This window comes from Electrophorus electricus, chromosome 12 (assembly GCF_013358815.1).
Source record: "Electrophorus electricus isolate fEleEle1 chromosome 12, fEleEle1.pri, whole genome shotgun sequence".
In the NCBI taxonomy this organism is placed as follows: domain Eukaryota; kingdom Metazoa; phylum Chordata; class Actinopteri; order Gymnotiformes; family Gymnotidae; genus Electrophorus; species Electrophorus electricus.
Window position 1 is genome coordinate 9,581,738 of NC_049546.1, and position 20,882 is coordinate 9,602,619.

The 20,882-nt window shown below is 40.8% G+C and overlaps 3 protein-coding genes across 5 annotated transcripts; 2 read left to right on the plus strand and 1 right to left on the minus strand.

Annotated features, from left to right (window-relative positions):
- The first annotated feature begins 5,003 nt into the window (after nt 1-5,003).
- On the plus strand, nt 5,004-9,273 carry rad9a (RAD9 checkpoint clamp component A). 3 transcript variants are annotated; one of them, XM_026999327.2, is made up of 11 exons: nt 5,004-5,337; nt 5,735-5,805; nt 6,021-6,143; nt 6,297-6,411; nt 6,556-6,655; nt 6,795-6,901; nt 7,670-7,776; nt 7,882-7,946; nt 8,060-8,167; nt 8,587-8,797; nt 8,899-9,273. In XM_026999327.2, the coding sequence occupies exons 1-11, from the start codon at nt 5,304-5,306 to the stop codon at nt 9,013-9,015; spliced, it is 1,158 nt and encodes a 385-aa protein (XP_026855128.2). In that variant the 5' UTR covers nt 5,004-5,303; the 3' UTR covers nt 9,016-9,273. The 3 variants fall into 3 exon arrangements, with proteins under 3 accessions (XP_026855128.2, XP_026855129.2, XP_026855130.2); XM_026999328.2 differs by having other exon boundaries at nt 8,587-8,789; XM_026999329.2 differs by having other exon boundaries at nt 6,093-6,143.
- A 250-nt stretch (nt 9,274-9,523) lies between these two features.
- On the minus strand, nt 9,524-15,952 carry tbc1d10c (TBC1 domain family, member 10C; the record flags this gene model as incomplete). The annotated part of the gene is made up of 10 exons (XM_026999304.2): nt 15,913-15,952; nt 15,511-15,635; nt 14,076-14,172; nt 13,817-13,924; nt 13,599-13,705; nt 13,335-13,449; nt 13,128-13,193; nt 12,853-13,042; nt 12,593-12,753; nt 9,524-12,184 (listed from the first exon to the last, which is right to left on the minus strand). Coding segments are annotated over exons 2-10 (3,627 nt in total), but the record flags the coding sequence as incomplete, so codon positions are not given.
- A 1,632-nt stretch (nt 15,953-17,584) lies between these two features.
- On the plus strand, nt 17,585-20,593 carry ran (RAN, member RAS oncogene family). The gene is made up of 7 exons (XM_026999343.2): nt 17,585-17,680; nt 18,529-18,597; nt 18,780-18,864; nt 19,117-19,242; nt 19,447-19,634; nt 19,849-20,019; nt 20,173-20,593. The coding sequence occupies exons 2-7, from the start codon at nt 18,565-18,567 to the stop codon at nt 20,215-20,217; spliced, it is 648 nt and encodes a 215-aa protein (XP_026855144.1). The 5' UTR covers nt 17,585-17,680; nt 18,529-18,564; the 3' UTR covers nt 20,218-20,593.
- Nucleotides 20,594-20,882: the final 289 nt, after the last annotated feature.

Genomic DNA, 20,882 nt, shown 5'->3' on the forward strand with positions numbered 1-20,882 from the left:
CATTTCGTTCAACTTTTTGAATATGGAAGAGCTCTTTGTTGTACCTACTTGGCCCCAGAGAGAAAGGCCAGGCAGAGAGGTGTGTTCAGCTATGACAGACAGACCTAGACAGACAAGAAAGACAAGTGTATCAGGTTAACATCCCTCAATCTCAATCTTTTCCTCTATGGGTTCACTCAATGCAAAACCCATAAAATTAACTTGTGGTTCTATAAATGTCTCAAATATCCAAATATGTAAGTAAAATGTAAAGCATTAAGCACACTGGGAGTTACGATTGTGATATTTTAAAAAATTTAATTGGAATCAATTGCAGTGGTTCTGTGTTATACCACGTGATATGTGTATGTGTGTGTGAGAGAGAGAGAGAGAGAGAGAGAGAGAGAGAGAGAGAGAGAGAGAGAGAAAGAAAGAAAGAAAGAAAGAAAGAAAGAAAGAAAGAAAGAAAGAAAGAGAGACCTCTAGAAGGACACAGAGAAGCACCAGATAGAACCTCTGGGGCTGTTTTTGCTTGTAATTCTCTCTACAACCTAGCACAGATATATTGACCCAACCTGAGTATTGGGGTGAATGAAACATTTGTAGATCAGATAATTGACACCTACCCAAATGTTTTCATCATCATTTTGCAAAACTAGGTACTGGTGAGTGTCAAAACTCAATCCCATTGCCACGATCAGTCCCTCCTGGATTCCGTGTTTGCCCTGTCTTGTGTTTTTTTTAGTTCCATGCCATAGTTTCGTTTTCTCCGCCCCTCGTTTAATTTTCCACACCTGTCCTTGGTTAAGTTCATGTATTTAAACCATGTCTTGAGGCCTGTGTTTTTGCTGTTCATTGAATTTGTGAATGTGTTTAGTTCCTTGCGTTTGCATGTTTATTCTAATGGTTGTTTCTTTGTACTCCGTGCTTCCTGGTCTTTGTTATAGCCTGCTTCCCCTGTTTGCCTCCGTGTGTTTGTTTTGTTTAGTCATGTATCCCCGTACTCTCCGTGTTGGGGCTCTATGACCCTGGACTACGACTACGACTCTGACTCTGATTCTGGATTTGCCCTGAATAAATCTCGCTCTTCTCCGCCTCCTTACCGCTCACCCTTACACCCTCAGCAATAATGTTGTTGGCATTTTGCAAAAATCAGGTACTGAAAGTGTTAGTGACAATAAATATTTCTCAGAATTCATATGAATTGTTTGAAAGATAATGAGAAGAAGGACCTTGTTTGTGATTTGACACTGAATGCTTATTTATTTAGAACTGATTTGATACTGAACGCTTATTTATTTAGAACTGAAATCACAAACAAGGTTGTCCTTCTCCATATCTCAGATAACATTATCTTAACAAAGTGTCCACTAAGTAATGAGAAAAACTTTGCTGATTTGTCAGTTTGCTAGTTTACATGTGATGTGAGTGCTTGGTGACGTTAGCAACACCTATCACTGCAGGTATACCGGCTAACATCATCTTGTTATCTAGTTATATAATTCCACAGTTAGCTTGATAGTGCGAAGTCAAATGAACAAACAGGATATACACAGCTTTCCTCTGGAACATGAGTTTGCAGCTCCAATCCTGGGACCCCAGTGCTCTGCAGTTACCAGTTTCCTCTGCTTAACCACACCTGATCCAGCTCCTGAAGGGCTCGATATTTAACAGATGTGCTGTATCAGGTGTGTAAGAGCAAGGAACATGTGAAACTCCTCAGGGTAATAAGGCCCAGAAAAGAACCCCTGTTCTATATGTATTGATATGCAAGATAATTGTTTCAACAAATGTCCACTTTTATTTTTTAAGAGCTTTTATACTTTTTTGTTATGTTATTTCTTCCCTTTCGCAGACGCACACAGTGTGTATACCCGGCTGATATAGGTTCATGCAATTTCGTCCCTTTCGCAGATGCAAAATAAGCTATTTGAAGGCTCAATAGCGCCTCCCTGTGGAGATCGTCAAATTCTTAAGCATGTGGTGAGTGGGTAAGCTATAAACCAGGTTCATGAGATGCTTCACTTTTTTTTTTTTTAAAGAAGTTATAAATGTTTTATGATGGCTTTTATGCTTATTAGACTGTTTACTTGATTTATTGTATATATATATATATATATATATATCATAGCACCAACACAGAGTCCGAGATAGCATAGTAAACACAAACTATACACGCGGGCTATAAGGAAAAACACGACCTACGTAGGCAGGGATATGCACAAATAACTAGGACAAGCGAACACAACGGAGGCCGGATAACAAATACAGGCCTTAGAACAGATGCCTGAACTCACAATGACCACCGACGAGACTGAAGAAACACGGGGTTTATGTGCATAGTATAATGCGCATTAAACACGGGGTATATATGCGTAGTATAACGTGCATTAAACAACACGCAGATGATAGAAATGAAACTTAAACGAGGAGCGAAACAGGGAACGAAGCGAAATAAAGACATGCGACGCCAGGGAGGGGCCAATAGTGGCAAATATACAGTGTTGCTTATGTTATGCAGAAAACTCTAACCAAAAAACTGTATGTTTATGTAGAAAGGGTGTTAATTAACTTTCCATAATTTCTCTGTTATAACTGTCAGATCCTGAAGTCTCAGAGGCAAAACTTTCCCCATGATAAACAAAAAATGAAGACCGATTAGTGTTGTTAGAATTTTTCAGAAAAAACTGCACACCCACATAAACCCTCCTTGCTTAATGTCAATGTCACAGACTCATTGGCAAGTGGCCATTGAAGCTGAGGCCTGTTAAAATGACTCGAGCAGTAAGCAGTGGGGTTAATTTGTCAATTTTGAGATCAATTGGACTTTTACTCACTGAAGGTGGATTAACACTGACCCTCACAGAAAGAAATCATGTATATTGCTATGGATTTAATTCATGTGCACTGTAACCAGTAGCAAGATAATAAAGCTAATAAAACCATTTGTCAATCAAAAAAATTTAATTATTTTTATTTCAGTACAGGGAGTAGTGCTTTTTAAGATTTTACACTTTAAAAAATCAGGGGCAACCTGTGAGTTTACAATTTGTGTTGTGAGAGAAACTAAGCATAACTATCCACTGAACCAAAGTCAAGATATTTTAACAGAAAATGCAACACCAGTTTGTCTAGAGAAGACTGGAGTCCAAGCACTGGTGTGGGTTTTATAACATGTATGTGGAGATAAGGCATCAGAGACACTTCAGAATCTTGATGTGCAGAGAAATTCTTCTGTCTCTGTTATTTTGAGCCAGTGCTTTTCAGTGTATTTGCAGCTTCCTCCCCAGTATTTTAGCCATCAATGCCATGACCTATGTTAAGGCAACACTAATAGTCTTGTTTTGCCTAAAACCTTTGCAACCATCCTGTTCTGTTTAAATTTTTTATAAAAAAAAAAAAAATCTTTTCATTTATTGCACTGGAACACACATTAGTGAGACCACAGTCTTCCAGCAGACTGACTCAGACAAGTGATTAATTTAGTAGCATTTCCGGGCTCTCGTTTCATCTTGCATTTAGACTTCTTAACATGTAATGTGAGCCTTTTATGCCATTCTAAACGTTTTAATTTCATTTATCAGTGTATTTTGTGTAATTTGAAGCAAACTAAAGTGTTCAGCACATATATGGGTGTCATCGTTGATTTTCTGGTCTAATCCTATGAGTCCTGCCACACCCAAATTCTCAAGACACCAGTTCTTACATTGTTCTCCATCAGAGACTCACTTTCAGGCCTTTAATGGGAGACATTAAGATCCAAGGTAGAAGACATGGACTGGGTCAAACAGAGCTCTGACAACTCCACAACTTTGCTGTAATGGTCAGTACCAATACCATCATTATTGCAATTTTGACAGTGAGGAAAGCTGAACAAAATCAACATCCATTGCCTCAGCCACATCGCCATCATCAATCACTATTTTTGGCACCATCAGCAACAGCTTTGGTTACCAATAGCAGCAGCATCACTACTGCCAAGATGATCATGCTTATCAGAATTGTCATTGTTATTGTACTTGAGCTGTGGAGCAGCCAGTGGACGTGACTTCATTGAATCTGCAGACAGCATCTTATCAACCAGCTCATTGCCATTTGTATTAAAGGAATGCATCTGTTTTGTCTCATGTGTATGGACTTTGAGACAGAAGTCTTTTTAGCCTAGGTGCTACACTGCTGGTTGGTCCATTTTTTTTTTTTTTATCTCTGTCTGTAACTAACAGTTTGGAACCCATGCTAAGACTGCTTTCTTTATTATTCATATGAATGAATTCTGACTTTTACAAGAATCGAACATATTACCATAATTCAGAAAATAATAATTGTATAATCTAGGCAAGGTTTTGAGAGTTTTCCTCTATTACATTTTAACATGATGGTATATAAATTGTATTAGTGCAGTAGTTATAACAACCTTATGAATCATTTCCAGTAAAGTCTCACACTATTTTCTAATGGCAAAGGAATTGTTTTGTCTTTTCGTTAGTTGCTCTCAAACATTCCTCTTATTCTTCTTTTTTATCATTTATTACATTAGTGTGTTTCAGGCTTTCTGGATATACTTTAATTAAATTTCATAATAATCAGACCGTTGAACTAATACTGTTTGAGGGATTTTGTATTTTCATGAATGGTTACTCATGTGGGCCAACTATTACTGTATTAAGTTGTATAGCTACAAAAGAATGTAAAACTGGACCCATTTCTTTAATCTAAATATGGCTATTATAATCATTTTAAACTAGATGTCTGTGATCTGAAATGCGTCACTTATTTCATGTTTTTTAACTGAACTGAGTGAATTGGTTCTCACACACAATATATTCACATGCATTCAAAATTGGATTGAGCTTCATGGAACAGGCAGCCGCGGAGCTGATTTCTATCATAGTGTACAAAAACCAATAGACACACACGAACATGTACACATGTCTGTTCAAACACCTGCCTCATGAAATCGTCACTGCAGGACAGCGTTGACGTGGCGCATTTATACTACGCAGAGCGACTGTATTGGTGTCGTTGAGAATTGCGCGCGACAGGGCGATTCGAAGTAAACATCGTCGAGGGCAGTGGTTAGAGCTGGCGGCGTAGCTTTGGAAACAAGCTGTAGATCGCATGTTAGATGTTTTGCTTATTTAAATGCCTGTTGATGAGAAAAATGACTTTTGCATTAGCAGTGGCGTTTCGCCAGATGGAACCGGAAGGAGTCAAAATATAAATTCCTCATTATATTTATGTGTAGGCATGTAAGCTAGAGTTAGTTAGCTATATTTTAGGTTACACCATTAAGAATCCCTTGGAGTTAATCCAGTATTTTTAGAATGGACTGCGTCTCGACCGGAGGCAATGTAAAAGGTAACTTAACGCCAAGTCAATAAATGCTGACTCGTAATGCAAGTTAGAGACGTCTAACTAACTATTATAAATAGCCAGCCACTATGATAATTTCAGTTTGAATATTACAACATTGCATTACCTTCAAGTCCATATTCAGATGTCGCTCTCCCAGCAGACAGAAATGAAATTGATTAGCTAAGCTGTACTTGATCTAACTAACATTTAAATACTTTCTGCTTTTTCTCAATTGTTTTTAGAGAAGCATTTTCATATCGTAACCTGTATAGCTAGCCTACCTAAAGTAGCAGATTCTCTGACAGTAGTTTTTCAGTTTATATTGTGGATATCAGTGTGGTTTTATGTATTATGTAGCGTGTATCTTGTATGTATGTAACATATAATTCATATCTTGTAGTGCTGGCAAAAGCAATACACTCCCTTTCAAGGATTGGAGAAGAACTTTACTTGGAACCCATGGAGGATGGGGTTAGTGTGTGTGGTCAGGAGCTCAAATTAAACTCAATGTATGGTGCAAGAAAATGCTTTTGGATGAAGGAATTTGTGTATTATACATTATGCATGACATATTTGCCAAATTATATTAATATGGGTGATATAGCTCTTCTTTTTGTCGTTGTATGTGCACGTGTGTTCACATGTTTACACATGCTTGTTTCCATGCATGGTTTTGTGTTTTACAGCTAACTCTTCGTGCTGTGAACTCATCCCGATCAGCCTTCGCCTGCTTCATGCTGTCTCCACTGTTTTTCCAGAGGTACCAGGCTCCTCCAGACCAAGCCTTCCACTGCAAAATGCCCATTAAGGTAAGCTCCACTCCACAGTCTTCTCTTGTACAGCAGACTGGTTAGTGCTGGACTTCTCAACTCTCTGTGTTTGGTCTTATAAATAATTCTCTCTCTCTCTCTCTCTCTCTCTCTCTCTCTCTCTCTCTCTCTCTCTCTCTCTCTCTCTCTCAGAGTGTACAGGCAGTGTTCAGGTCTCTGTCCTCCCTTGAACGCTCAGTGGAGAAGTGCCGTATTCAGATGAACAGTGAGAAGAGTCGTCTGACCATCACACTACACTGCAAACATGGTAAAAATAAAGAATTTTACAAATTATGAGTGAAGTCCTCAAATTCTCTTTAAACAAGAAACATGTTCAAGTAATTTATTTTACTTTTCTGAATTTTGGTGGACATTTGTATAAAATGTGTGTATGTGTGTGTTTGTATTTCAGGGCTTTTAAAAACACACAACCTGTCCTTTCAAGATTGTGAGAGCTTGCAGGCAGTGTTTGACAAAGAGAGTCGTGGCAATGTGCTACAAGCCCAACCCAGGTTCTGTAACCCCTACCGCCCCATCCCCTCATTTTGCATTCTGACTGGTGATTTTTGCAACATCACAGTTGCAGCATCACCTTCAATTTGAGTCTCTTTCCTGCGCTTTCATTTCGCACTCCGCTTCCTGTTTGTGTAGGTTGTGGGTGGATACAGTTCTGCACTTTCCACCTTCTCTGGAAGAAGTGTGTGTGTCAGTAAGTGGTGAGCGGGTGTGGCTCAAGAACCATGTGGAGGATGATGCAGGTTAGTTTTGGGGGAATTCATGGATATTTTCAGAGCAATAGCCAAATCCTGCTGGGAATCATTAGTGTTTTGTTCAATCACTTTTTGGTTTAAAACAAAAAATCTAAACAAAAAACACGATATGCAGCCTCGATAAACTAACAGAAATAGCAGAGTTGTCTGTGGTGGTAACTTTGGAGGGACGTCGTATTATATACAGCATTTGTAAAAAAAAAAAAAAAAAAAAAAAAAAGGAAGTAAAATAAAAGCAAACTATTTGACCTACAAAAAATGGTAAAGCTTGAAGATGAGGAGTGATCAAGCAGATAACAGACCAGGTGCTATCAGTTACATAACATATTGACATTCAACACAAAGCCAGTAAGCTGTTACTGAGTATATAGAATACACAAATGTATTTGCGAATATATACTTATGTGCATGCTTGTGTATAAATAAAAACATCATCTTGAAATGCACAGCAAAGTACAAATCTATGGACATTGATTTTATAGTACACATGTAACTCGAAACTAACTTTGAACAGAGAAACTGAATAACTCAACTGCTACTTAAGCACCGGCTACATGACTCCGTTCAGTTTCTTAGTTTGACAGTCGTATCTTGTTTTAGAAAATTCTCAAAGCATTAATTTCAATGTCTAAAAAAAGTTACATAACATATTGGGGGGGGGAGATGAATGTATTCATTTTCATTGAAGACTTTTTGCTTTCTCCCTCTTTGTATACTGACTCTCACTCTGTCGCTCTTCCCCCTTTCCTTCATAAGACCCATCACGAGCAATGATGACTGAGTTGTGTTTGAGTTCAGAGGAGTTTGATCATTTTGCTATCAGCTCTCAGAACAGCATTACTTTCTGCCTCAAAGAGCTCAGGGTGAGCTTAAACACACACACACACACACACACACACACACACACACACACAGTAACACATTAGTTTGGCTATGCTACTTTTTAGTGCTTTCTGTATGCCTGACAGGGTTTGCTGACATTTGCGGAGTCATCTGGTCTCCCAGTCTCTATGTACTTTGATGACCCTGGCAGGTATATATCAGAGTCTCCATTCAAACTGATCCCTGCCTTTCACACATCAGAATTACTGTGTGTGTGTGTGTGTGTGTGTGTGTGTGTGTGTGTGTGTGTGTGTGTGACTTTAGCCCAGTGGTCCTGAGTGTGTCAGACAGTGTTCTGGAGGCTAACTTTGTACTCGCCACTTTGTCTGAAGACTCACACCAACACAGCCATAGCAACAGCAAAGCAGAGAGGTAACTAGTTCCCTTCATGAGCTCCAGCTGTGTAATGAAGTAAACAAAATAGTGTGGGATGATGTAATGGCGTATAGTAGAGCCACTTCGCACATTAAAAATCCTCTACATAAATTATTGAATGAATACATATTATAAAAATAATAATGGTAAAATACATTAAGTATACATTATAAAATGTATTTAGTATACATAACAAAATAAGCATTTATTTTTTGTTATTAATAAAATTAACTACTTCTAACCATCATACAGAACCCATACAAATGGACATTTTAATGAAATTTCATTAACTTGTCAAATGAGTAATCATGATTAACTACAAAAATTATATTTATTCACTGATCATTTTTATTTATTTATTTGAACAGTATTGTTAGTCTGTGTTTGAGTATTGCCTGTTGCTCATGCTCTCTTAGGTGCAAGGCCCAGCCCCCACCTGATGACTTCATGAGTGATGACATGGACTCATACCTCATTGCTATGGAGACAAGTGAACTTGCTGTACCATCCTATGAGCCTGCCCCCCATCCCTGTTCCACCAATCACAGAGCTCGACTGTCCAGCACGAGGCAAGAAGAAGAGGAGGAGGAGGAGGAGGAACTGCTAGACAGACCGCCAAGTAAAAAGGTTTTTAAGAAAAAAAGTTATTGCTTTGATCAATTTTTTAAAAGCCTATCTGACCCACAAATAATGCTTTAATTCAACACACTCTCATTTTCCATTCTCAGTTCTGTTCGCTTTTCTTTGGCTCTGTACTACCTGCTTCCACTCAACTGACCAGTCAGACAACACGGAGCCAGGAAGTGCTTGCCAGTGACAGCGAGGATGAGGGAGAAAAGGAATAACCACAACAGTCATCAGTCATGTACGTGGAAAAGACATAATGGACAAAGAAAATCTGTAAAATGAAGAAACTTCACTAGACCCTATAGAAATAAAGACTGAGGTGGAAGAACCATATCAAACTGGAAATACAATCCTTCTATTTTATTGTTCTTCGAAGCTGTCTTTTAAAGGCTGAATCAGTGATGGAGCAGTGAAAATAATACACATCATATATAAATCATTGTTCTGGACATTAAAATATAGCCCCTGCTGCCTTATCTCTGTGGTCAAGTCCTTTTTTTACACTGAAAATTGCACTCAGAAATAATTGTTCGCATAAGATGCAGTGTTCCTTTCAGGCCCTGATGTTTGAGAGCCGCTGTTTCCCGGGGTCATGTCGTTATTGTCACACTTCCTGCTGAGCCTCTGAAAACTCTTCCTCCTCATCTGAGGTGTTTTCCTTTCCCTCTCTTTCTCCTTTTCCAGCTCCTTCTCCCTTTTCTTCCTCTCCTTCTCCTCTTCCTTATTTCTCCTCTCCTGCTCCCTCCTCCTCCTCCTGCGCTCCTTAGAGCTCAGTTTCTCCTCTCCCTCGCTGAAGTCCTGGATGAGGATTTTTGGGACCGTGGATTTGGGGGCTGCTTCACCTTTGAAGCGGTGGAACAGCCCCTTGCGCTTGGGTTTATTTGCTGGAGTCTGCATGGCGGAACCAGGGAGAGCATGCGTTTTGCTTTTGCATGTGTCCTGCGACATATCCGGTTCAGTTGTATGCTTTTGCTGTGCGCTATCTGGGATGGGTGCTTCTGTGGACAAGCATGCAGAGTTTGCCTTTGGAATTTGTGCATTGGAATGCTGAGATGCGAGTTGTTGCTCAGTTTCATGTGGATCCCTAAATGTCTCCTCAGAGAGAATTGTGGGATAGGAGGTATTGGAGCTGGAGGACCTGCGTAAGCGGAGATGAGTGTGAGGGTTTGAGGTGGAACCTGGGCAGGGATGGTTTGGAGGGCTTGTCTGGGTTGTGGACTGCACTAAAACAGGGGTATTTTCTACTTGCATCTCACTAGGCATAACACTTTCAGCTTCCTGCTGAGGTTCTGGGTTGCCACATCCACTATTTTTATCAAATTTGCCATGGTCACAAACTACTGTTTGAGTCTCAGGTGTGACACCCTCAGAGATTCTTTGTGCTTCTGGGGAACATTCCTCTAGCAGGTCAGCTGAGTCCTGAAGAGGCTCAGGTGTTCCAGAAGGTTCTATTTCTCTCTCTTTTTGCATGTGTGTGCAGGCTGAAGATGACCTTGCCACTGTTTGTGATGCATCTTCCCCTGTTGTGGAATCGTTGCTATTCTTCTCCTCTTTCTCCCTCTCCCTCTCTACCTTCTCTTCCTGTACCATGACTGCTGCCTCACTCACTCCCTTAGACTCCTCTGGTGGGTCTGTTATGTGGGCTTCCTTCTCTGTCTCCTCTGAGAGCTCGCTCTTCCCTGCCTGCTCTTCCTGTGCTCCCTCCACCTCCTTTTTGCTTAGACACATCTGGAGTTCAACCATTTCTTCCATTTGAAGAGACTGTTTTTCTCGTTCTCCTTCCTCTGGAGATTGTAAACATAAGTACTGCTCTTCAGATGTACAAATTTCTGAGCTTTGCTGAGCTGTGCATGTCTTTTCTTCTGGTTGGTTACTAGCTCTCTCTTCTGAGTCTTGGTGTTGGATCTCTTCAGGTATGTCTTGCTGTTGTATGAGACATATTGGTTGGATTTTTTCTTCTTTATTACTGCTTTGTGCTTTCATCTCTTCTTGTTTACTGCTGTTGATCTGTATTTCTACTTCCTGCTCAGTTGTGTTTATTTCTGTTTCCTTTTTCTGTTCCTCTTCCTGTTCATTGCTATCTGATTGTGTTTCTTGTTTTTTGTTATATATCTCTATCTCCTCTTCCTGTTTACTGGTGTCCATTTGTATTTCTTCCTTCTGTTTATTGCTGTTTATCTCTTCCTCTTCCTGCTTGCAAATATTCATCTGTGTTGCCTCTTCCTCTATGTTAATAATAACTTCGACTTCAGCTGCCTCTTCAGTGCTTTTTATTTGTAATTCCACCACTTTCCATTCACTGGTATTCTGCTTTTTCGCCTCTTCCTGTTTAGTTCTGTTAATGTCCATTTCCTCTTCCTGTTCACATCTCCTGTTTCCTGTTTCATTTCCTTCTTTACTATTGTACAGTTCCTCTTCCTGTGTACTGTTCTTGATGTCATTTTCTTGTTCCTGTATGCTACTTTTAATGTCCTTTTCCTCATCTGGTTTTCTGCTGTTCGCATGTATATCCTCTTCACATTTACTGCTGGTGGCAAGTGTTTCCTTCTCTAGCTGAGAGGTTTGTGATTCCTCCAGTTGTTGAGTCTCATTCGTGTGTTCATCTTGAAGCACTGATATGCACTCCTGATAATCTGTTTCTATGTGCATTTCTTTTTCTTCTTTGTCTTCATCTTGATGTGTCATCATGCTATCTACTGATTGACCAGTAACTGTCTCCTTTTCCATTTCCTGTTGACATTGTCCTGTTTGTACCTCTTCTTCCAGGCTTGAAGACAGCCCCATCTCCTTGTCTTGTCCGTGGTCTTTGCATGATGCGTCCTGGAGTGGTGCAGCAGTGTCAGCAATATCATTCTTTTCCTCCTCAAACACAGGCATGTTGTGATTGGACAGTTCTGAACTGGAGCCCGATTCCACGGCTATGACACACGCGTGCATGACTGTGTCACAGTCTTTCTGGAACTGGCCGCCAAGCCCCTGAGGTTTCTTACCCGCCCCTACCCTCAGCTCCCCAGATGTTCCGCACACGCTCCTCCTCCTCCTCTCTCCCTCGTCACTCTCCTCCTTTATGCCATGGGAGAACCTTCTTGCGCTCCCCTCCCACTCCTCTGTCTCCACTTTACTCCCCCTCTTCCTCCATTTTTTGCGAATGACTGCGGGAGATAGAGACGAGTGCGAGCGCGTTAGCGAAACACTCAGGTTTGCGCTCTGCTTATCCTTCTTATTTTGCTCCTTCTCATGTTCCCTCTCTTTTTCCCACACCATGTAGTATCCATGACATCGAAACCGAGGGTCAAAGGTTGAGCCAGGCCGCTCTTTCCTCCATTTCTCGAACTCTTTGTCTGTCTGTTTCTGGAGGTCGTCCAAGGACAGGGGTACTGAGCACACCTGTAAAGAAAGGGTGAACAATGTTAGTAGGGACAGCCCCCACTATGAACACAGTCCTCCTGCAGACCAAAGGAGCGTCTCCAATACTGATTGTCCAAACCTTCAATTGTTAGAAGTAGCAATAGTAGTACCAGCAGTAGTCATTTATTATTATTATTATTATTATTATTATTATTATTATTATTACTCTATACAATAATGTGCACAATTACTGCATCAAGGCTCCTTGTACATGAAAGCATAATATTACACTGAAATCCTGATGAATCCACTCCACTCAAAATGAAAGTAGTCTAAGGTGCAAGCTTGCAAACGTGCTCTAAAACAGCAAGTATGTAACTGGGTGTTAATTTATGGTTTAGTTGCAACCAGGGGTTTAGGTCCACCCTAAGTGCCCAGAGTGCCCACCTCTTGAATGAAGGAGTCGGCATGTTCGTGTTGTACACGCCCCCGAACAGCCCGTAGTTGCTCAAGAGTCTCCATCTGACCCTCACACTCCTTTCGTTGCCGAGCCTCTCCCAAACAACGGCGTACAAGAACCACAGCCACCTGGAACAGCACACGGACACCTGAAACACGCAAGCATTGACACTGTTAGAAAAATACTGCTGCACCCACATGTGCTTTACTGAGTTAAAGCATGTAAACATACATATATAAGCCCTGACCATAGCAGAAGAAAAGGTCCCACACTCTAAGCAAGGTGTTGAAAGGCAGATGACGGCTGTACAGGCACATCAACCAATCAGTGGCAAACATAAGAGGCTCCACTCCCTGACTCTCCATGTGTTTGTGTGCAGCTGGACATGTCCTTTTTAACACACTCGAAAGAATGGCGGCGTCAAACAAAACTCCCTCCTGCAAAAAGAGAGCAAGGGAGGGACAATAAACACAATGACACTTCACACCACCACGTATTGTATTTGTGGTAACAATGCCCTACCAACAGGGTGCTGTAGTAGCCAGGGAGGTAGAGTTCACTGATCTGCACCAAACACCAGAAAGCTTCCTGAAATTGTAAGGAACAAGCAGTATTAGTTTCAGATTTATATCTCTTTTCTTAATGCTGTTTTTCTTGTGTACTAACTTCATTTCAAGAGATCCACTCAGTCTAAAATGTTTGAATTTGTTTGGCTGCCATCTGCCATACCTCCAAAGGCATGTTCATCAGCAGCACAGCTGCAACAGGGCCCTGAGCCTGGCAGTAGCCTTCCTCTGGCTGAAACTCTGTGTACGCCTTCAGAACCCGCAACAGGCCCTGCTGACTGTTCCAGCAAATTCAGAAAAATATGATAAACAAAAAATTGTCATCACTCAAATACGAACGACTGATCGCTATTTAAAACGTGTGCTGTCCATGTAGTGTTGCAAGATGAAGGGAAAAGTGATCAGACCAACGGGAAGGTGGCATTACCCATGGCTTTCCTTCGACTGAAACATTTCATGGAAGGGAAACTGCCTGTCTGTGTCTCTTTTGATTACATCGATCCAGCTCTGCTGACCAGGAGCTAACTCCAGAGCCTTGCAGAGAAAATGTAAAATAAACACAGCCAACAAGTCACAGTTCTGTCCAGTAACGAGGTCACATGAAAATTCTACTCACCGTTATATCCCACTCGGTCAATGACTCACCTTGTAGAGATCTTTGTTTTTTTCCTTCCTGTGTGTAGCACCACACAGTAATGGCCAACACTTAGCCCTGAGGGATGCTGGGATACCTTTCTGACACTGCGTTTTGATCTGTAAGCCAATGGTGAAGACTGAGGACTTATAACTTTTTGACAATTTAGACATTATACTAATAGTTATTATGTATTCATTTAATACTTAAAGTTTGTGTTTCTCTCTCTCTCCTCTCTCTCTCACTCACACACACACACACACAACTTACCTTACTGGTCTTCCGCTCGAGCACCTGATCCCAATGTTTAATGAGGCTGATCCATTTCATTTCACGATGTCTCACAACCCGGGGGCAAAGGTCATCACTGTTCAGGATTGGGAGGGTTACTTTTAAAATTTATTCCATTACAGATTACTGATCACCTATTTAAAATTATCTAACCTATGGATTTTGTATTAAAGTAACATAATCTGATTAGCGTCAGTTACTTTGGGGTTACTGTTTAACCTATTAACTGCCAAAGGGTTTCAGAACAGTAGTCCTCTACAGTGCTAGCCTGTATGTCTACCAACAAGCTCCCAGAAGCCTCTGTGTTTTATCTTATGAACAGCTGAACAGATGTGTAAAAGTTGTGCCTTCCCCACCAGTCCAGCTCTGCTGAGAAGGCTGTTTGCTGTAGAAAGCCCAATCCCTACACTCCTATCAAATGGTAGTGACAACCTTCCAGATAGCCATAGAATCTTTTAGCATCAGTGAGGAAAAAATACATACAGAACCTGTGGCATTTTGTATACTCATTAAAAACACTCTTCCCTTATAGGAGATTGTGGACATGTCTATTTTAAAATGTATCTAAGATAGTAGACCTGCTCCCAGCAGAAATTGTGTTTAAAAGTGGGTCGTAATTCAGGTACTTTATTGACATCACATTAGGCCTGTGACTGGTGTGTAAGCAGGAGCCTATCATCTGATAACGATTACAGGACGAAACATAAAACATTTGGCAACAAAGAATGGTGTTTGAACTCTAATAGGCTGTTTCAACTCCGGTACTGGTAACTACATACAAAAATATTGTCATAAATTAGGCCTACCTTCATACCATCATTATTGCTCTTTAAAGCCTTTTCTGTTATTAAAAGATTTTACTTGATTAAGGTATTACATATTCTTCTAAACATTTTGCAATCTAATTCAAGGAAATTACAAATAAAGTAGGCTATTTACATGTAATATTTAAGATTAAAAAAAGAAAAATATAAAACTATGATTTTTCATTAAATACAATATGTCTTCTTCAGTTTTCTGAAGAAGACATTTACTAGAACTTTTGCCAACTTTTGGTGTCCACGTCTTCATATCTCAATAAAATAGTATCACTGTCCACAGCAATCCAGTTGTCACAATGTTGCATGAAAGTCATAATAAACATAAAGACAGGCACATACACAAAACAGGAAACCACACTCTGTCAGAGCCGATATCACTATGGTAACATGGCAGGATGTTGAGACCGAGAGAAAAAGGAGCTGTAGGTAACAGTTGAGAACAGCACACGATATTCATATAGCAGTGTCTCATCAGGAGCTATAACTCAGAGCTCACGGTGAGCCTACAAAATAGCATGTATATCCATAAGCACACACACTTGCACTGAACACAGTTTGTGCTGAATGTGTGTATATATGGCTGGTATGCTGACCTGTAGCTGTGTGTATCTCCATTATCTAGCAGGAATCCATAACGGTCTGTTTTAGCTACTTGCAGCTCTATGGATTCAGAGCTCCCTATTCCATCTCCTCTCTGCTCTGGAAGAAGAGACATCACCTGAGAGAGAGGGGGGGGGGGGATTAAAAGTTTACTTCAACAAACATATCTGTGCATTACATATTATTTTCTGCTGTGCTACATATGGTAACAGATGTCTAATATTAAAGTGATGAGTAAAGTGACCTACAACCCCTGAATACAGCGTGTAGTGTTATTTTGCCAGAGTGTGTATGTGTGTCAGATGCAAAGTTGTTTTGTGTCTGAGATATGAGAGGTGAGCGATGAAAAGGAGAGATGTGTGAGACGAAGACTGTTATGGTTTTAAGGAACTTACCTTTGGATACACTGTCTAACTGATAGGTGCCGTTGTGCTACAGTGGGAGGAAAGACAGAACTGAGAAAATTACTCTTCCGCTGTAGGGTGTGTGTGTGTGTGCACTTGCGTGCGTGCGTGCGTGTGTGTGTGTGTGTGTGTGTGTGTGTGTGTGTGTGTGTGTGTGTGTGTGTGTGTGTGTGTGTGTTTACATGTAGAAAGGTCACTATGCTTAAATGAAATCAGTCTTTGATAACCACATTGGCAGAAATCATCTGAGAAAAGAACAAATTTCCTTTATAGTGTTTTAGCAGTCTTGAGGGAGCAAAATAAATTAATTAATTAAACTGAGTATCATCTGATAATGGATTTGCTGGATAGTCCCTGACTATAACCACATTTAAAGGAAGTGATCACAATACATCAAATACATTTATGGCATGGTGTCGTAGATCTTATAGTATATTCATAGGTTACTTTGTAATAAGCTTGGTAACTCCCTAACCCAAGATGGCAATGAAGCGAAGCATAGAAGAACCATTCGTAGGAGCAAATTAGAAAATTATAACGAGATCATTTTTTCTGTTCATTTTTTTCAGTACCTATCTCAAGATCTCACTCAGCAGATGGCAGCAACGGGCTATTCAAGCACCATTCCTTTACGCATTATCCCACAAGTCTATTATCAGTTTCCACTGGCCGTTTCTCAATGCGCGCGCACACAAAAGCCCACTTAGCTTTAATACAGAACAGAATAATATTCCACATTGTCATGCAGTGTATTTATGTTCATACCTGTGTTTGTATTTGTGTGTGTGTGTGTGTGTGTGTGTGTGTGTGTGTGTGTGTGTGTGTGTGTGTGTGTGTGTGTGTGTGTGTGTGTGTGTGTGTGTGTCCTGCAACTGAAATCCATACCTATGGTGATGACAACAGGAAAACATCTCACTTTCATACTGACCTGACATCATATGTCTACTGTAGATTTTGCAAACTCATATATATGGAGCTTGCATTTAACTGTGTTCAGTATTCTGCCATCTTTAACCCCCACCCACACTACGCCCCACCATCTGTTCATCCATCCATGTGTGTATCTGTCCATCCATTTCTTTAATTCCTCTTCTCTTGGTCGGGGTATTGATTTTGAGTTCTCTGTGGAATATCTGGGAAATAATGGGGACTTTTACTTTCATGCTGACAACATATACAGATGAACATCCACCAAAACACAGCATTATACTAAAATGCCCATAATATAAATATGTATACACACATAGCATGGGGAATGTATCATATTAAAACATGTACCAAAGCAATGCACCGAAACCTTACTAATCTAATTCTCAGGATATGACAAAGCACACACAAATATACAAAAGTAGACTAAAAAGTGTGAATATATGCTCATATACACACAGCAATTTTTTTCAGAAATAAAGGATTTAAATGTTTTCACATGGTGCTATTTATGAGCTACACTGAAATGTGTTTTCAATGTCAAGTGCTTTTTGTTTAGAAAATTCTAGGTTCGCTATACGTCGATTATTGAAAATAATGAATTGTATGCAGCGCAGTTGCTTCTATCTGCGTCTTTACCGTCATGGCCAAGTAAAACACTTCTTTCGATATTAAATGTCACGGGAATTGTAGTTATGAGCGCGGATAGTGATGGTCACGTGGTGTGGGCGGAAGCGTTTATGTGACCCACGCTGAAGCCCGCGCGGGCGCTGCCATTTGCTCTTTTCTTATATCACTTCTACGCCGGTGTGTGCGGAACACAAGTGCTGATGTAAGACTACGGGCGTTTTACGGAAAACCTAAGCTCTGATCCTGATGAATGCCGTCTTAAGGCTTTGATATGTAGCTTATATTGGCGTGTGTTGACCAATTTGTGTGTCTGCATTCTTGTAGTAAAGTTAATGTCTTTCTGCATAACCGGACTATGTAATGCTAGCGTGTTAGCATCGTGTGTTGTTGGGCAGGCTAAGCTACTTAGCATGTTGCTAGCGTTAGAAGCCGCGGGAGACCACATCCATTCGTCTTATTTGCTTTGTTACTCTTACTGCTCTCTTTTTGTTTAGTAAGCATTTGTTGCGCTGTGCTGAGAACCTTTATTCGTTGTGTATTGTGGTTTCAGTGCCACTGCGACAGCGCAAGGCCTTGTGTACTTTTGATCAGTTTTAGGACGGCCAGTTAGCGGTAGCGAGGGAAGAGATTTGAGTGTAGGACTGAATGTGTTCCAGTCGAAACTAGAAAAGTGCGGCAGCGCGACATGGCGCACAGCTTTCATCACAACAGCGATGCGCTGTGTGGCTATTAAGCTAAATGCTAACACGTTCAGCAATTCATGTTAGCTAGGTAGCTGCATCAATTTCGGTTGCGATGTGCCGATTTTTTTGACATTACACCGACGTGTTGGTCTGCTGAATCCCGTTTTAATGCGCACTTGTCAATCGGTTTGTTTATTAGAACTTGATTGTCCCGGAATAGACTGTGTGCGTGCGAGCTAGCTAGTTAGCCAATGCTACACTCCTAGGCCCATCCGTAGTTAACAATTTTAGTGTGCTGTGTCTGTAGTCTGTGTTCCGGCCTTTTGTCTGCGCTTCCTCGCTAACCCTCCCGCCATCTCCCCTTTAGAGTCTCGCTGCGTCAGAAATACATACAGATTCAGCAATGGCAGAGAACGACCCACAGGTTCAGTTTAAGGTGAGTCTTAAACTTTTTTTCCCTCTTCACACCCTTTTTTGAGACTTCTCAGATGGAGAAACGATATATTGCTTTTACAAAGTAAAATGTTGTTAAATGAGAAAAATGGAGCTAGACTTAAAAATATGCAGCGTTCACCTTAGGCAGATTATGTAATCGTATCTCCCCCAACACCACCACAGCTGGTTCTCGTAGGAGATGGAGGCACAGGGAAAACAACCTTTGTGAAAAGACATTTGACAGGGGAGTTTGAGAAAAAATACGTTGGTAAGTTTCTGTATAATGTTCACTGACAATAGTAAACATTAAGCATATTATGAAGTTAGTCTTTGCCATTAAACACTCACAATTTGAGTAATACTAATCTGGAATGTGTGAGCAGGGTGTGACATCACATTATACACCATGGGAGGTTTTAGTCAAACCTAGACTGAGTGGAGTATCTTATCTGATACTGGACTTCTTTTCAGTGCCAGAGTGAAAAATCTTGTAGATCTCAAAGTGCTCATTTCCCTGCAGCCACACTTGGGGTTGAGGTACACCCGTTGGTCTTCCACACTAACAGAGGAGCCATCAAATACAATGTATGGGACACAGCTGGACAGGAGAAGTTTGGAGGCCTAAGAGACGGATACTATATCCAAGGTACGCTTTTGGCTTTTGCTCACCTAGTACATGTTGTCTTTGACAGTACATGCTCAGCTCCATTTAGGATATAGCTCCATTAAGTTATGGCTTTTCTAAATTCGATGTTCTGTTTTGTTGTAATGATGCTTAGCCATGAGTTGACTGATTTAATGCTTGCATTAAAATGGCTTGTTAATCTTGTCCTTCTGCTTCACTCTCCAGCTCAGTGTGCAATCATCATGTTTGACGTGACCTCTCGAGTGACCTATAAGAACGTCCCCAACTGGCATCGCGATCTGGTGCGTGTGTGTGAGAACATTCCTATAGTGTTGTGTGGCAACAAAGTGGACATCAAGGACAGGAAGGTTAAAGCTAAGAGCATCGTGTTCCACCGCAAGAAGAATCTACAGGTAGACGCAGTGCCATGTACCTTTTTCTCCCTATGACCCTAAACGTGTATCCCACAGAAAGCACATCATATCTAATACTGTGCAGGTGCAATAGTGTGCTTTATTGGCATGAGTTTTATCCTGTTTGAGGTTGGGTAGACCTTATGGACCTTCAGTGGGATCAGTTTTTACCTACAGCGATGGATTGCTCGATCTGTATTTCCTGTCCTTTCAGTACTACGACATCTCTGCCAAGAGTAATTATAACTTTGAGAAGCCCTTCCTGTGGCTTGCACGGAAGCTGATTGGTGATCCCAACCTGGAGTTTGTGGAGATGCCTGCCCTTGCCCCACCTGAAATTGCCATGGACCCATCACTTGCTGCACAGTATGAGCACGACCTGAAAGTAAGTCCATGCTTGACACTAAATGCCCAAGTCCTGCATGTTTCAGCTGTTAACAGTGAAGCCTGATCAGATTGTATTCAGGGTTCTCTGCTGCGTACACCCATGATTGTCGTTCTGATGTTAACGATTATGATTTCCCCCTTCTACTCTCAGGTGGCATCAGAAACAGCTCTCCCAGATGAGGATGATGACCTTTAACCTGTTTTCCTTTGACTTTTCCTTGTGGCGTTGTTGCCTGGTTGTCCCTAGCAACAGGAGTTTGACACACCCCATCCCCTTTTACTGTACAACCTCCGGCTCAGACTATTTTTATTTTTCAACTTTGTTTCGTTTTTGTGTTTCAAATTGAATAAAAAGTGAAGTTGTGTGGTTCTTGGATTTCAGCGTAGACATGCTAACCCTAACGCCACCGTGCAGACTTACTCTAGGACACATCAACACATTGCCTACACTGACACACGTGCAAACATTCACTCAAAAGCGTATGAACAGTTTACTGTGTGTCCCAGTGCTTAATCTCTGTATGGCGCCAAGCACTTAGAGCGCAACTTTGAATAAAAACGTTCTCAATACAGCATGTTTCTTGGACTCTTCCTTTGAGTTTCTGCTCATTCAATTTTGCAATTCACAATGTGCAAGCACATGTACATGAACAAGTACAGCATCCCTAACAGTATACAAAGCTATTACCTGTCATTTTTACATTGGCTATAAATTCATAGGTATGAGCAGTTTGTGTGGTCCACAATCTTAGTTCCACAGTGCTTTCTATATTTCTTGATTCGATGACACTTAACTTCTAGTTCATTCAAAAATAAAGATGCAGATTCAATTACTGGTTGAGAATAGCTAGCCTGTTCTTT

Excerpts from the sequence above, each read along its gene's own strand:
- ran (XM_026999343.2), top strand. The coding sequence starts at position 18,565 with ATGGCAGAGAACGACCCACAGGTTCAGTTTAAG. Across the intron at positions 18,598-18,779 it reads ACCCACAGGTTCAGTTTAAG|CTGGTTCTCGTAGGAGATGG; the intron begins GTGAGTCTTAAA and ends ACACCACCACAG. Across the intron at positions 19,635-19,848 it reads ACCGCAAGAAGAATCTACAG|TACTACGACATCTCTGCCAA; the intron begins GTAGACGCAGTG and ends CTGTCCTTTCAG.
- rad9a (XM_026999327.2), top strand. The coding sequence starts at position 5,304 with ATGGACTGCGTCTCGACCGGAGGCAATGTAAAAG. Across the intron at positions 6,412-6,555 it reads CACACTACACTGCAAACATG|GGCTTTTAAAAACACACAAC; the intron begins GTAAAAATAAAG and ends TTTGTATTTCAG. Across the intron at positions 8,798-8,898 it reads ACAGACCGCCAAGTAAAAAG|TTCTGTTCGCTTTTCTTTGG; the intron begins GTTTTTAAGAAA and ends TTCCATTCTCAG.